The sequence below is a fragment of the Diabrotica virgifera genome, chromosome 7 (genome assembly GCF_917563875.1).
Source record: "Diabrotica virgifera virgifera chromosome 7, PGI_DIABVI_V3a".
Taxonomy (NCBI): Eukaryota; Metazoa; Arthropoda; class Insecta; order Coleoptera; family Chrysomelidae; genus Diabrotica; species Diabrotica virgifera.
Genome location: NC_065449.1, coordinates 50834079 through 50851699, shown reverse-complemented (window position 1 = coordinate 50851699; position 17621 = coordinate 50834079). Strand labels below are relative to the sequence as shown.

Genomic DNA, 17621 nt, shown 5'->3' with positions numbered 1-17621 from the left:
TTAGGCCTCCAGATTGAAAAGAGTTTTCAAATTGAAGACGAAATGCGACAGGTTTCAAAAAATTTTAATAAAAATGTCAGATGTGAATACAAAAGACAAAACTTGAAAAAAAAAACTAAAAAAAATAACAAAATGTGGCAGATATATTGTAAAAATTGTGTATTACAATTACAGCATCAGCTGAGGTAAACAGAAACAACAAATCGTAAAACTCGGAATACATTACTGACAATGTTTTTTATACTTATAAGTGTTTTCCATTACTTATTGTTAAGCGAGACATTGTTATTTTCACGGTTCTAACTTAGAACTAATATTATCAAGACAGTCAACCTAAGAAATCTATTTTTATAAAAATTAATAGCACAAATCAGTAATTTATTCTTGTACGAAAATAATTGACATCATTTTTTCGTTACTAGTAATAACTTAATATTTTATTAGGTATTAATTATTATTCTATACAGTTATTTGATACGGAATTAATTGGTTGATCTTCCCACACATTCATATAAATAAATATTAAGATGAAATTGATGGGAACTAATTTTGGCGAAAGAGAAATTTAGATTTTGAAATTGATTTCAATTTGTATTTATAAATTTGGTATGAATTCTATTCAAAAATATTGAAGTTCAAATGCCTATTTCTAGAAAAAATCGGGTATTTTGAACGGTCATAAACATTTTCACTGTTGGAAAATAACTAACATGTTTTCGGCATTAAAAACTTTAATGTAATTTCGAAGGAATTTTTTTGTTTCTAACTTTCTAAAAACTTCTACACGACTTTTTGTTATTATATTATGTCTAACGGTAAAATAAGCTTAAGAGTCAACAAAAGTTTTGACGGTTCTTATCTAGTGGTAGTTAAAAATCGATTATGGACATCAGATATTTTCGTCACTACAGAATGACTTAATGGGAGTTTAATAGGGAGAAATCTATTGATTGATTCTGAGTAATTACTAAAAAAATAGGTATTTTTTGTATTTCTCAAAATTTTGTAGTAATAGTTCAATAAATTTTGAATCAATTGACATTTTTATGCGTATGATATACCAGATAAAAAGACAAAGTTGACCACCTGTATTCAAAGATCGATGACTATTGGAAAAATAACTAAAATTTTTGCAAATTACGTTAAAAAAAATCGAGAAAAATTGATTGATTGAGGAAGTAAATTGTTTAAAAAATTGATACTACTGACAAATTTTATTTCGCATCGAGATACAGAAAAGCTAAACAAAAGAAAATATTAAGGCAAAAGATGCGTAAAAAATGGCGAACAATAATGGAAACGAAATAATAGAAAAAGAAACAACAATTGTTACATATTATGTCAAGAAATGCAAATAATAACAAAAAGCTCAAAATATTAAAATAAACCATTAACGGCCATTAGTAAAAGATGTTTTAGCCAAACAATGTTTATGTTTCGGTTAATGTTTTTCAAATGTGTTAGGGGTTGTGAAATTAGAAACAAAAGAGAAAAATAAAAAACAAACAGAAAAGTTTTTCTATTTGTTTTGAAAAAATTTTTGGTCTATGCTCAGATAGGTCACTAGTTAAAAAATCATAAATGGGAAAAATTAATTTAAATGAAAATTATCTTCGACAACATATTGTTGCATCTTGGAGCTTTGTTGATTTTTGAAAATAGTTTTTACCGTTTTGCAAGTCAATAGAATATAGTTATGTATAATAATTTATATTTTATTTGGCAATTGTACTAAATTGATGAATTTGAGTAGATAAAAAATACTTACAAAATAAAAAAAATAGCACCGTTTAAACATACTCTTTTCCGCAAAAGTTTTTTTTATAATGGTTAATATTTTTCAAATGTGTTGGGGGTTATGAAATTAAAAACAAACGTAATAAGAAAGAAAATAAATAGAAAATAAAAATTTTTTAAATTGTCTGATATACCCACAGATACTATAGATGTCAACAGGTCACTAGTTGAAAACTCATAAAAAAGAAAAATTATTTTAAATCAAGATGATTTTTGACAACAAATTTTTGCAACTTTGTTTATTTTTGAAAAAAGTTTTTAGTTGTTTTGCAAGTCAATAAAATTAATTTACGTATAACACTTCATTTTTCTAATGCAATTATTGTAGTAAATGTCAAAAAATACTTACAAAATAAAAAATAGCACCGTTTGAACATACTCTTTCGCGCACAACCGCCGTATAGCACAGATAAAGTCATTTTGACGGAACATGAGGATATTATCACTCTCTCTCACCTAAACACCAAATATTGGCAGACCTGTTAGCAAGTTAACAGTCTGACTAAGACTAAACCGCAGCAGTTGAGTGGACATCCAACATCAGGGTCCAGCCTCCCATGATGAGACCGTCATCAAGATGTTGTGTTAAACACTCCTGCTATTGTTTTTTATTGTTTTTCATAGGTGGCTGCGATTAATTGTAACATTGCCGCTACAGGAGGAGAGAGACAGGTAGTTCGGCGATGATGATCTAGTAGTTTGTGAAAATTTTCGTCGATATCGGGTGTCAGTCGCGATGTAGATCGCGGAGATATATACGCGAAGAAAATTGGGGACTTTGATATTAGGCAGTTATTTTGCGATTAGATCAATATTTTAACGACACAATATATTATTGTTTAATATCTATAACGGATATAATATTACAATACTTAAAGGATTTTGTTATTATATTATATTTTTTATCAAATTTTATCGTTTTTGAAACTGCCGGTTTGATTGTGTTGATTTTGATTTTTCAAGAGGAATTTTATATTAAATACAAAATACTTTGCTGTTTGGTGTTTCTTGTCTACTCACTTAAAATTATCAAAACCTTATTTTATGTTTATATAAATACGGTATTTACGTCTAATAGGTATTTTAGTATTTTATTTGATAATGTTAATATTTCGGTAGGAATTTATTAATGAATGCTACTTTTGTACACATTTTGAATAAATTATTTACAGTTAAATAATATCAGTGTAGTTATAATTTCTTTAATTTTTTGCATAGGGATTGTTTGTTATTTTTAATCCCTTTTATTACTTTTTCGTCACTAAGAAATTTTTTTTTACAGCTGCGCAGTAAATGTTAAATTTATATAGCCCTTACAAGTAAAAAATTATTGATTTAAGGATTCATGAAATTCTTTGTTATTAGGCGAGCGGTTTACCCCCAACTATTTTTTTTGGGTTTCTACTGCACCAAACTTTTTTAAACGATTCCATATAATTTTTGAAGATTAAATTGTTTTTTTTTAATTTTCCAAGTGTATCGGAAATTTTATTTAACAAATAACATAAGAAATAATTTCCCGAATCACTTCGAATAACTTTTTAATAACTAAATACATAATTTTTTTAGGTATATCTCATCGAAATAAATACTTTTTCTCTTTTGGTAATTTTTAGAAAAATTCTGCCTTTTCGAGGTACTTTCAATTGTTTATAGAAAAAATTCTTTAATTGGTGAGTTTTGAGATTTTTTCCTAAGAAAACTACTAAATGAATGATTATAATTCTACAACAAGCTATACAATCTTTAAAACCATCATTTACAAGTAAGGATACAAGGTACAAATAGGTTACTAGATAATACAAGGATTTTAAAAGCATATTTTGAAAAGTAAAAAATAACTATAAAACGTATAGATAACAAACTAGTCCAGAATATAGAAAGAAGAAGACAAATATATGTACTAAATAGAAAGCTGCTAATCCGAGGACGATATACAAGAAAATCAAACTATGTATTAGATATATGAAGGTAACAAGGAATAGATAATCTGAGGAATTAAAAGTGCACTGCACGTTTAAATCTCAAAAATAATTTCAAATTATGCGTATCTACCTATTCTGATTGATTCGATGCTGCGTTTCCTTTGGAATGCGTTGTGTAAATACTGTGTAACTCAGACAAGCAAATACATGTCAGATTTATGATATTTTTTAAACAAAAGGTATATATTGTTATAAAAAACACTCTATATAGTCCAGGGAAATAAGATTTTTTTTCCATGACACTTGAACAGCCAGGGTACTGAAGCGTTTTTTCGACAGGTAATACCTATAAGAGCAAATTGTAACTATTTCCTGCGTAGGATCTGGCGGCCATTTTTATTTATAAACAATTAAGTGTCAAAAAATGGCATTTTCCCCTTTTTTCTGCAAATCAACGGAAAACAGTGAAACTTATAATATTTTTAGTAGAAATATCTTCGAGATTATGGAAAAAGCTTTAAAATGACGTATTATAAAGTTTGATATACCCATTTGTTGTTAATATAATTGCGAAAAAAGGTCGGAATTGCAAAAAAAAATATATTCTCAATAACTGTTATAAAAATTAGTGTACAGCTTTGAATTTTTTGTAAAATGAGGGTTCTTTGGTGCTTAATATGTGATAAAAATTTCAAAGCGATTCATTTAATTCTTTAAATTTTATTCAAATTGTTTATCACAGAGAGCATTTTTTTGCAATAACATAAGTCAGAAAAAATGACCATAGAACCATACCACAGGTGTCAAATAAAAGAGCATCAGCTATATTTTCAACTTGGTTTAAAAAAAGTGAATAAAAAATGCATTTATTAGTAATAAATAATTATGCAAAAGTATCGTAAATATTTCCTTATAAACTTTTTATTTTGTTTAATGAGAAATTATAATATTGGTACATATTTATTACAATTTTTTATCAATTATGATATAGATAACATTACTTGGTAGTTGTGCATTTAAAACAGGATAAAAATGTTATTTTTTTGGAAAAAGTTATTCAAAAAGTTTATGAAGAAAAATTGACGATAATTTTGCATAATTATTTATTACTAATAAATGCATTTTTTGTCACTTTTTTAAACTATGTTAAAAATGTAGCTCATGCTCTTTCAGTTGACACCTGTGGAATGGTTCTAAGGTCATTTTTTTCTGACTTATGTTATTGCAAAAAAATGCTCTCTGTGATAAACAATTTGAATAAAATTTAAACAATTGAATCAATCGCTTTGAAATTTTTATCACATATTAAGCATCAAAGAACCCTCATTTGACAAAAATTTCAAAGCTGTACACTAATTTTTACAACAGTTATTGAGAACATATTTTTTTGCAATTCCGACCTTTTTTCGCAATTATATTAACAACAAGGGAGTATATCAAACTTTGTAATACGTCATTTTAAAGCTTTTTCCACAATCTCGAAGATATTTGTACTAAAAAAATCATAAGTTTCACTGTTTTCCGTTGATTTGAAAAAAAGGGGAAATGCCATTATTTGACAGTTAATTGTTTACAAATAAAAATGGCCGCCAGATCCTACGCAGGAAATAGTTATAATTTGTTCCTATAGGTGTATTACCTGTCGAAAAAACGCTTCAGTACCCTGGCTGCTGAAGTGTCACGAACAGGGTATATTTTTGTCTTGTTACCCTGACCTAATAGCGTACATCAATCATTTAACGAATAATTTCTAATTATATTTTTATTCAAATTATTCATTGATAAGGATTTTTCAAGACACCTGTTGAACAGATCACTAATTTTTTGATAAAATTTTAATGGTAATGATTTTTGGTCAGGTTATAAATGAAAGAGAAATTTTGATATATTGTTGTTATCAAAATAAAAACTACAATAATGATACTGTTCTCAACAAGGTCATGGGTTTAAAATTTGTCTATTGCCATGAGAAAGTTTTAGTTGATACATTTGTTATTAGACGATTACAGATGACACCGATATTTTTTATTATTTCATCATCCATATGCAGTTATTTGATGGTAGAGATAATCGTGAGTGATAAAGTAAAAGCAGGTAATTGTTCCAAGGACACAGTACGATTTAAGAAATATTGTTTTAATTCTAGATCATTCAGTTTTTAAGTCACGCAATTTTTATCAACACAACAAAGGTAATTTGGAGATTTATCATAATATCTAATGCTAATTCATGGGAATAATTAAAATAATTTAAATAAATTATATTAAAAAAAATTGTAACTATAATAAAAAAAGTAATGTTAATTCATTATATATGAAAATTATATTTTAAACCAATTGGGTGGCCTACACTTGGGCTAAAATACAAAAACGGCAAAAATGAATTCGTGAACAGGAGATAAAATATGACATTTGACACAATGCACTTCAATATAAAATGAAGATTTGAACCTCTGCAATTCACATTAGATATAAAACCGCCAAAAAGCAATTAGCAGTAGACTTTAAATAACTGGAGAGTTTCAGCTCACAGAAAAATGTCTATATACCTATTAACAAAATAACAAGAACTATATCATAAGAGCAATGCAATACATTTTTTAAACAAGAATCATTACAACAGTGTTCTATTATTAGCAGTTTTCTAAATGCATATTTTGAAACATATAATTACCAGGTTAAAATTGTCAACAATTAACTTAACTTCGCTTGATAACATAGTACTACACCGAACGAACAGTTGTATAAAAATGTTCTATTTGCATTCGAAATATCGTTTAGCGTGAAATCACCGAGATTTATTATTAGAATATTCAATGTAGTACTAGATTCAGTGAGATAAGTACGTCTATTTACTTAAACGCGGTGAAGTACATACCTGACTTTAACCAGTTAATTCTATTATCTTTCCGTATTCATTAATTCAAAGGTGACGCGCGAGAAAAGGTGTAAACACTTTATCACATTAGCATATCTTGGTGCTGTATACAAGTGCAAGGTTTGTTTATACCTTAAGAATTGTTTTATGTAATGGATGATACGAAGAAGCATTTAAAATTCGCCAAACTTCGATGAAAAGGCACTACTGAAAGAACAAGAACCTCTTACAATATGTTTATTGATTTGTAAACCGCTAAATTGCTTAAAATATGGAAAGACCAAACAATAACAAGAAATACTAAGCTTAGGTTGGTCAATACACTTATTTTTCCCGTTAATACAAATGTAGGTGAAAGATGGACTCTCAAAAAAATCCATTAAAGTAAGATCGAAGAAAAATTACTTTGGCAACACAGTCAAAAGAAAAAGAGACCACGGAACTATCGGTAGTAGAAGAAAAAGTAGAAGGCCAAAGACCAAAAAGAAGATCTCTAATATGACCAGCAGACCTAATGGGGACTCTGGTGGGAAAATCCCTACTTGCAGCTGTGCATCTGGAACAGGATCGCAGCTAAATGAGACAGCAAGCTAATAATATTTAGAGGGTAACCACATCCTGATAAGGGCTTAAGGAATGAAAAGGAGTAAGTGCTATAACATATATAACACTTACTCCTCTCTTATCCAAGATCAAACAAATGGATAAGAGAGAAAATAAAAGTAAAAACACTGTAACATATAACAGGGTTGAAGTGGAGATTTGCGAGCCACAATGCGAGACAGGAAGATAAAAGATGGAATGCTGAAATACAAAACTGGAGACCGTGGACAGGAAGAAGAGGAAGAGGAAGACCTCAGATGCGATGGAAGGTCGATATTGTAAAAGCTGCAGGAACTCACTGGAAAATCGCAGCCAAGGACAGAGAGATATGGAAAGATTTGGGGAAGGCCTATGTCCAAAGTTGGATAGAAATGGGCTAAAGAAAAAGAAGATATAGCATAATATACCTTAGTTTTATGCCAGTATTTGAATAAGAATTACGTTTGAACTAACTGAAAAAAATATGCAACATATCGATGATAAATGACTTAACTAGTTTTAGATCCGAGCTTGATTATCATCAGATAGTTTTCTGAAATAAAATTATATTGAGGTAAAATTACATTGAAGAAATTCAGTTAAGATGCTTTTGGATAATTACGATAAAAGATTAAAACAAAATTTTGTTTTCTTTTCATTAGTTAGCAACAGAATTTACAAAAGGTTTTTTTCGAAACTGGTTTCTTAACTAGTAAACAGTGTTTCCGATTAGCTCTTAGTTTTTATCAAAATTAAGGTGGTTTTACTTGTTAGAAAATTATCAAAGTTGGTATAATAGTGTATTATATAGTGCTTAATCCGATTTTGGGATCAAACTGTAAGTTAGATCATCTTTATTACTATTTTTTAATCAACAAACAGTAAACAACGGTTATAAATACCAGTAACGAGGTAATTAAGTAGCTTAATTACTAATGAACCTGTCCAAGCACAAGGGCCGTAATCAGGCAACATAGGCCCAATATGCAGGAAATTTCAGAGGAGAGATCTTCTGAACTTCAAAATTCTCAAGATGTCATTAATCCATCCAATCAATCAAAATTATATTCAACCGCTCTGACTCAACCTAACAAAAAATTCGCAAGCAAAAACCAAGCCATTTTATTCAATTCACTTCCAAATACAAAAATTGAAGATTATTTAAATGCCATAGCAACTAAAGTCGATCCCAATAAAATTCTCGCCATTTCCAGGATTGTAAATGATCGTATTTGCGTATATTTTACTACTGAAGAAACAGTCACCGAATTTTTAAGAACAGATAATGGAACAATAGTAATCAATCAGGAACGTATCCAAGCCAGGAAGTTAGTCACACCAAGCGAAAAACTGATAATTTCTAATGTCCCCCCATCAATACCTCACAGTATTATAGAGACTCAACTACAAAATTTTGCAATTCATCAAATAACTCCATTGGATTTTCTAAGAATAGGTACAACTAACTCTTTATTTAAGCATATCTTGAGTTTCCGACGCTATACTTACATTTCTCCTAAAAATCTGGAAAATATTCCTGAGTCTATATTAATTAACTATGAACAAATCAATTATCGAATTTATTTTTCACTTGAAAAACAGTCTTGTTACATTTGTAAAGAACAAGGTCATCTAGCCTCTCAGTGCAAAAAAAATACAAACACTCAAACATCTATCGAAAATTCATCACCTACTGCTCAACCAAATTATATCCAAAATTGCCACCCTATCATAACAGATGCTCAGCCAACTATCCATCCTTCACAATCTTCGCAACAATCCACCAGTCCACAATCAAAAGAAACAACCAATACTTCTCTATTTGATTCAAATCCCATTCAAACACCTATCCAGCCAGATAATGTTGAAATGAATAATCACAGCCAAAATCAACCTCCTACACCCTCTGACACTCAATCGTCTAAACGAGCGGTGTCAGAAATAACGTCTCCTTCAACATCAGTAGACCAGAACCCATTTAAAGAACCTCTGCGTAAATCTAAGAAAGCAAAAACTATTCCTGAAGATAATAAGACTTTAGCAGAAGATCTTATTAAATGCACTAGTTCTTTTTTCCAAGATAATTCTGACAACGGATATTTAACCCAGGAAGAACTAATTGATTTCTTTGAAAATGCATACGGCTCTGCAGATCCTCTCAGCATTGCAAAAACGTATACAGAAGATATCGAAGGACTACTCAATTTTTTAACTAAAATCCATCCAGCATTAACTCCCAAGTATCTGAAAAGTCGCTGTACAAGATTAAAAACTAAGATTAATAAACAGCTATTATTATCCGCTTTCTCTACTGATCACAGTGAATACAGCAGCGACGCCTCTGCTGAAATTTAAAACAACATTCAACTGTATACTGCAATGGAACCTAAATGGGTATTACACCCATTTAGAAGAACTTAAATTAATTATAGCTAAGTTTAAACCATCTGTAATATGCCTACAAGAAACCCACTTCAAAGAAGATAACTGTCATAATTTAAGAAACTATACTCCGTACTATAAGAACAGAATAACTGCTAGCCATGCTAGTGGGGGAGTAGTAATATATGTCCATAACTCATTTAATACCGAAGTAATACGTTTAAGAACTGAGTTGGAGGCAACAGCAGTATCTATAAAAGGCCCCCACAAAGTCAATATATGTAATATTTATTTTCCTCCGAACTTAGACCCGTCCATAAAAGAAATAACTGAACTCTTCAATCAAATTCCAGAACCGCGTATTATATTAGGCGATTTTAATGCCCACAATATACTTTGGGGAGGTAAAAAAACAGATTCCTTGGGACGTAAAATCGAACAAATTGTTACAGATTCTAATATGAATATCCTTAACGATGGAAGAATCACAAGGTTCAATATTTCCACCGGCAATGGATCCCCAATAGATTTATCCCTCTGTGACCCTGTCTTACAACCAACTCTGTCGTGGGATGTGACATCCCATTTGCATGGAAGCGATCATTTTCCTATCCTAATTACGAACAATAACCATATCTCCTCATCAATTCCATCCAATAAATGGTGTCTGAAAAATGCAGATTGGTCTCTATATTCCTCTTTAATTTCACAAAAAATTTCTCAGTTGGTTCAGCCCTTTGATACAGACATTGATATTAACTCCAAAGTACTCCATCTCGTACAGTTTTTAACGTCAATAGCTCACGAGTCCATGGGTTATTCAAAATTTCCAAAAAAACGTGCTCCAGTCCCGTGGTGGAATTCCCACTGCGAAGCAGCAATTAAAGAGTCAAAAAAGGCGTTTTATAAATTAAGAAGGCACCCAACTTTAAATAACCAGCTAGAATTCAAAAGATTAAGGGCGTATTGTAGATACACCTTAAAGAAGAGTAAGAGAGAAGCCTGGGAAAATTATGTATCATCTTTAAATTCATCTACCCCGACTTCTGAGGTTTGGCAAATGATAAGCAGAATGTACGGGAAAAAATCATTTAACACCATTCATTACCTAGAACATCATAACCATATTTATTCAACTAAGCAAGAAATAGCCTCCGTACTAGCAAACGTATACCAACAACATAGCAGTGACGAAACTCTATCTACAAGTTTCCTAGCCCATAAAAATAAATTTAATAATGCATGTATAAATCTTGATGACCACAATAATTTACCTCTAAATGCCATATTTACGATGGATGAACTGTTAGAAACTTTAAACAAAGTTAAAGACACTAGCCCAGGGCCTGACAACATCCCTACGACATTTTTAAAAGCTATGCCAACGGAAGGAAAACAATATCTTTTGGATCTTTATAATTTCATTTGGACAAATAATGTTTTCCCCATTGATTGGTACGATTCCATTATTGTACCAGTTCTTAAACAGGGCAAGAATAAATCGGACCCAGAGTCTTACCGACCAATCTCCCTAACATCTAATATGTGCAAAGTACTTGAAAAAATGGCAAGCAACCGACTAATGTGGTACCTAGAAGATCGACAGCTACTTAGCCCTATACAAAGTGGATTTAGAAAGTCCAGATCTACATTAGACAACATAGTGGATATTGAATCTGTAATTCATGAGTCATTTGGATGTGGTCAAGAATGTCTGGCTGTATTTTTTGATATAACGCGTGCATATGATACAATCTGGAGATCAGATATCATAAGAATCCTGTCAAGTTGGTCGATTAAAGGAAATATTATCAAGTTTATTAATAATTTTTTATATAGGCGAAACTTCAAAGTTCGAATAGACAACTTTCTTTCAGACTCTAAAATCCAATTAAACGGTATTCCTCAAGGGTCTACTCTTAGTGTTGCACTTTTCCTTATTGCCATCAATGACATCGCTAAGTCACTTAGCCCATTAGTCAAAGCCCGTCTATTTGCTGATGATCTTGTTATATTCTGTCGTGGTAAAAATATATCAACAATGACGACCCATATACAGCAAGCCATTTACAAACTAGAGAATTGGTCGAATACTACTGGCCTAGAATTTTCACCCACTAAAACGAAAGCAATGATCTTCAGTAAAACTCCAAAGAAACAAGTAAATCCACCGAAACTCTTCCTAAAAAATTTACCAATAAAGTATTCAGAATCGATCAACTTCTTGGGAGTAAAACTGGATAGCCGACTATCTTGGCAAGACCACATCCACTCTCTCCGTCTGTCAGTTCAAAACGGCCTTAACTTAATGAAAAGTATCTCTCATAAACAATGGGGTGCCGATTTCCAAACTCTTATGACTGTATACAAAACCCTAATTCGTTCAAAACTAGATTATGCTGCTGTTGCCTACAACTCAGCCAAAGGTTCACTATTGAAAGTGCTAGACACAGTTCATAATTCAGCAATTAGAATTGCACTGGGAGCACACTACACAAGCTCAGTTGAGTGTATGTATGTTGAATCAGGCGAACCATCCCTTCAACTCAGGAGAGAATACCTTAGCCTCATGTATGCCTTAAGAGTATCAACTAACCCACATGTACCTGTTTATAAAAACACATTTACAGATAGATTTCCATCGACATTTAATTGTGGGAAAAGATTGGATCCTCCGTTTTATCATCGAGTGAGAGCAACGTTACAGAGCTTAGACACAATAATTCCACACACTTACAATACTTTTAAAGTCAGCCAACACATATTACCATGGACAATTGCTCTCCCTGCTTGTAATACAAACCTATCTGCATTCAAGAAAGGTGACACACCAGCAAAAATCTTCAATCAGAGATTATTAGAGATATTAAATGGTTTTAATGATCACATCCATATTTATACCGATGCATCCAGATCTGCAAATGGAGTAGGAGCGGCTTTCACAACAGATAACTATAACAGTTCCTACCAGCTCCCTCCCCAAACCTCCATATTCTCAGCTGAACTCTTTGCTATCCTCCAGTCATTAAAGTTTGTTAACACACATGACATCAAATTCTCAATAATCATTAGCGATTCCCTAAGTGCATTAACGGCCTTGAGGCGGGTATACCCCAAACATCCTATCCTCCTCTTAATTAAGGCGGAACTCTTGATATGCCAACAAAATCAAAGATTAGTTCAGTTCCTCTGGGTACCATCACATTGCGAGATAAGTGGAAATGATAAAGCTGACACATTAGCAAAAAATGCGAGTGAGAATCCCTTAACAGACATCATAACTACTTGCGTTCATACTGATCTAAAGCAATATTTTAAAAACAAGATCATGACAAAATGGCAAACAAATTGGAACGAATCAAACTCTACATTAAGAACGATCAAACAAAGTATATCACCGTCGAAACATCCTACAAAGAGAAGAGACCAAGTGCTCATGTCCAGATTGCGACTTGGTCATACGAAGATCACCCACGACTTTTTATTAAAGAAGGAAGCCCCTCCGATGTGTTATGTGTGTGATAGTGAACTAACAGTGCAACATATAATAATAGACTGTCCCCTCTACGTTATAGAACGGCAACATCAACAGTTACCAACTACAATTAAAGATTGTTTAAGTGAAAGTAACTCATGTAAGACTCTTAATTTTTTACGTACTATAGGACTCATTAACCAAATTTAATATACCTAAATTTTGTAATTTGATGTAAATACAGTTCATTGCTAATAACCCTTGTGGTTGAAGCAAATTGTAAATAAAAAAAAAAAAAAGAATTTACAAAAGATATGTAACAAAAAGTACCGCAACCAAGTTCATTCTTACTATAAATAAGTTTTTAATTATAATTTAAAAAATTTAAATTAAGTATATCAAAGTTGACATTATGTGCTATTACCACAGAGAGAGCAAAAGGTGAAGATTTGCAGTTTTTTTGCTGATGATGTCAGCCTAACTGGACTAGTATAGTTCATTAAACTAAAAAAAGGTGTACATAAAATATAATGAATCCAAGGCTTTATAAGGTTGGCGAGTAAAAGATATGTAAAAATATAAATATTAACTAATTTTGAAGTAAATTGTAAAAAAAATGAGTTGTTTTCATTATAAAAAAATATCGCAAATAGGGTTTTAAATAATACCTTCTAAATAAGTCAATAATATTGAAGAATAAAGAAAACAATATGGTGAAACTGCACTAAAGCATAGGGATAAAGACACTGCGGATTATAATGATGGAATCACAATCCTGCTAGATATTGTCAACTGCCAACAATTGAAAAATCAAAGCTATCAAATGAAACTATACTAAAAACTGAAAATCAAAAGGAAAAAAAACAAGTCGATATAGAGGAAAAAAATAAAATAAAGAGAACATAACTTGCTGAAATCAGAAAATGTTTCAAAACAATAGTCGAAATCAAAGAAAATTACAGAAATGGTATAATATCACGAAAATAGTAAGTAATAACAAATAATACTTATAGCTGGTCAAAAATATGACTACACAACCCCTCCTAGAAGATACTAAAACGTAGAGATATTAATATCAAACAATAATATATGTGTAATAATGTAAACAATATGGGTAACAGTCACTTGTCAATTGTCAATAATTAAAAATCGAAGTTGTCAAATGAAATTTTAGTCAATAACTGAAGCTAAAAAAAATTAAAATTAATAAACAAAACATGCAGATGTATAGAAAAAAACATAAAATAAAGGCAATAGTTAAGCATTGAGAAATAAATTACAAGCATTGAGAATTAAAATAGTTCTCAGTTGCTGATATCAGAGAATCAGAAAAAATTAAAACTGGTCAAATATCACAAAAATATTAAGTATAAATATTTCTAAAATTGCAAATAATATAGCTGTCCCAAAAATACGAGCACCTAAACCTTTTCTGATAGATACTAAAATGAATACTTTAGTATAAAACAGCATGTAATAATTTCTAAAGATACAAATCCTGTATTTAATTTGTATCATATAAAAAGATCATGTACCTCAAAAGTTATAGTATGTACAAATCAATGAAAATCAAAATCATGATCTGATATCACGAAAATAATAGGTAAAATAATTCTGAAATAGCAAATAATATAGCTGGTACAAAAATACGAGTACTTAGCATTTTCTAAAAGATATCAAAAAAGTATACTACAGTATAAAAGGTCTTGTACCAATTTCTAAAGATATGAATCATCTGTAGGTATTTAAATTTTATCACAGAACGAGGTCAAAGGTGATGGAAGTCAAAATAATAGGCGAGATCAAGGAAAATCAAAAACAAGATCTGGTATCACGAAAGTCGAAAATAGTAAGTATAAATATTTCTTAAATAACAAATAATAATATAGCTGGCCCAAAAATACGAGTATCTAAACATTCTCTAAAAGATACTGTAATACCTATACAAAATCATCATGTATATCCGGTATTTAAATTTTATCACAGAACAAGATTATGGAAATCTAATATTTTGTATTTTAGGAGATACCTAGTAGGTAAATAATCAAATATTTACAAAAAATAGCAATAAATTACGTTTTATTCTAAAAGAGATTTAAAAATGATAAAATGTTTGCAGAATTACACATATACCTATATTAATCACTACAAATAAACCAGACTACAATAAAAATTGTTTTATTGTGTAATAGTACACAACAATAAATTAAATCAAATAAATGTGATTCAATTAAAAACATTAATTATTGTAAATTTAATTCTAGGTACCTCGTATAAAACACAAAAATTCAATACTCACATGCTTGTAACTGTAGGAACAAAACTAATATTTTATCACATTTTTAAAATATACATTTGAATAAACTCAAGTATTTTTGGGCCATAATTACTTTAATTACCATAATCTGTTAATTATTTAACACAACTTTCACTCGTAAAATCATCATTTACGAACAAACACAAAAAATACCGTTCGGTCGGCGCGCAGCTACAAAATACAAAAACTTTCCCGCGCTAATTTGCCGCTACACTTGTACCGACACGTCCGAAACAAAACACAATCGCCCATATGAGTAAGCTTTCCAAATACTGCCGCAAACACTTATCTCATGGTTATTTACCTATGCTAGACCTCAGCCAGACTGCCATTGATCGATTTTGAATGTGTATATCTCGCACGCTGTTTCCACTCCTTTTATATGTTTTCACTTATCTTAAAAATGATTCATCAACGACTTTGTCAGTGTAATTGTTTTCAGCGAGTTGGTTCTCCATGCTGGTGGGTCTAGTTTTATAAACTGCCCCACTCCGGGAGTGATTCAAGCTCTGCAATTTAAACGTCATAGTGACGAATGTGACGATCCTGCAGGAATCGTCACTTGTTGTAATACGGGAGTTGGAGGAGACTATTACGTGTGTATAAACAATCTCACGAGATGTGTAGACGTTATTTTAAACATTGTTTCCTGTTTTCTGAACTACCGCTTCTATTTTGCAACAAATAATTAAGTTTTTCGGGCCTGATCAGTCATCGAAGTTTAGCAGATTACGTATTCATCCTTTTTTGAATATGTCTTCTCTTATCCGATTAGTTATGAAATAGTTCATTAAAATATAACGGGTACTTACATTGTTACACAAACCATACATTTTTCTCGCAAATTCTAGAAATTTTAGTAGAATTTCTCTGAAGTCAATTAAATAAAGATAGTAAGATGTTTTGTAAAAATTAAAAATAATCCAATTATTGAGTTTTCGGATCAAGTATTTTTAAAGGATATCTTAAATTCAATTAAAGACATAAGTGCATACAGGTCATATGTCACAAAATAATGTTTTTGAGTAATGAGAATTTTAGTGTCTTTTGTTCCAAGTTAATTATTTATTTTATAAATTTGTATTGCCACACTTTTTTAAACAGGTATCTGAAGGTACTTTTTTACACTCTATGTTCAATTTAAAAACAAGTTACATTAAGCCAAATATTTCAAAGTTTGTGGACATTTTATCCACATAAGTAGTAAAAATCATTAAAAAATGTTAGGGATAAGTGGATAAAAGAGTTAAGCAACAAAAATGGGCATTTGTTTAAAAAAAATTTCAATACAAAATGGAAAATTAATAAAAACATATTTTTTAGTAGTTTTTTTTTCTTTTTGGAATTTTCTTTATTTTCCTCGAGTTTTCATAAAACCATATATACTCTTCGGGAACAAATGTTATTCGGTCTCTTAAATTTCCCAGTTTTTCCAAACTTAAACCACCAGTTTAATTTTCCAGTCTTCTTGGTCTATATATTTAGTTCTGGCCATATGTGCTGTCCTTTTTTTCTTAAATCTACTTGCTGAAATGGAACATAGTCATTAAGGTAAATATGTCTTATAGAGATAGCTTATTTTCAACCTTCACTTTAATCGATGCTTTTAAATCACTCAGCACTAAATTTCTTACACTCGATTCGCAAATGCTTGATAGCACAGTTTTTATGGCAGGTAAATATATCGGTCTTTGTACTGTACCTACATACGCCTACCTTGTATGGAGGCCCCTATGGTGAATAAGAGATAACCATTAAAAAGTGTGTGTGCTCCTATGGTTGAATAATATACAAGGTGATGTATGATTTTTACTGACAGGGTGTCCCCTGTTAAGATAGGCAAAATGCCCTCATTCCGAGAATTTAATTTATTTTTTAATTTTTTTATATTCTATGTGATTAAAAATTAGACTCAGCGTAATTTTAGTCGGCCACCCCCTAATCCCAAAAACGTAATTTTTTATTTTTACTTCTTTTCGGTGGTTTGTAAACCATTTAAAAATTATTTGTCTATTTTTTATAGGCCCATAAGTTGAGTGTACATAACTAAAAATGCATTTTTTTCGAAAAAAGCGTATAATGTCTTTTAGGTTGCAGGTTTAATTTTTTTATTTGATAATATATGAAAAATATATATACTTGAAAGAAATCCAAGTATACAAATAAGGGGGAAAACAATAAAAAGAACAAAAATAACTAGATATCTTGGTATCATAATCGATGAACCAAGACTCTTTACAAACCATATAAATAGCGTCTGTGAGAA

At 30.6% G+C, this 17621-nt stretch overlaps 1 protein-coding gene across 3 annotated transcripts in view; it reads right to left on the bottom strand.

The window, feature by feature from the left end:
- The window catches only part of LOC114327328 (uncharacterized), a 29136-nt gene extending 13324 nt beyond the window's left edge, over nucleotides 1-15812 (bottom strand). Inside the window, exon 1 of one of the 3 annotated variants that reach the window (XM_028275916.2) lies at nucleotides 15660-15812. In XM_028275916.2, coding sequence (XP_028131717.1) covers nucleotides 15660-15687 — 28 coding nt within the window. In that variant the 5' untranslated portion in view covers nucleotides 15688-15812. The other 2 variants (XM_028275917.2, XM_028275915.2) reach the window with 2 other exon arrangements.
- Between the last annotated feature and the right edge of the window lie 1809 nt (nucleotides 15813-17621).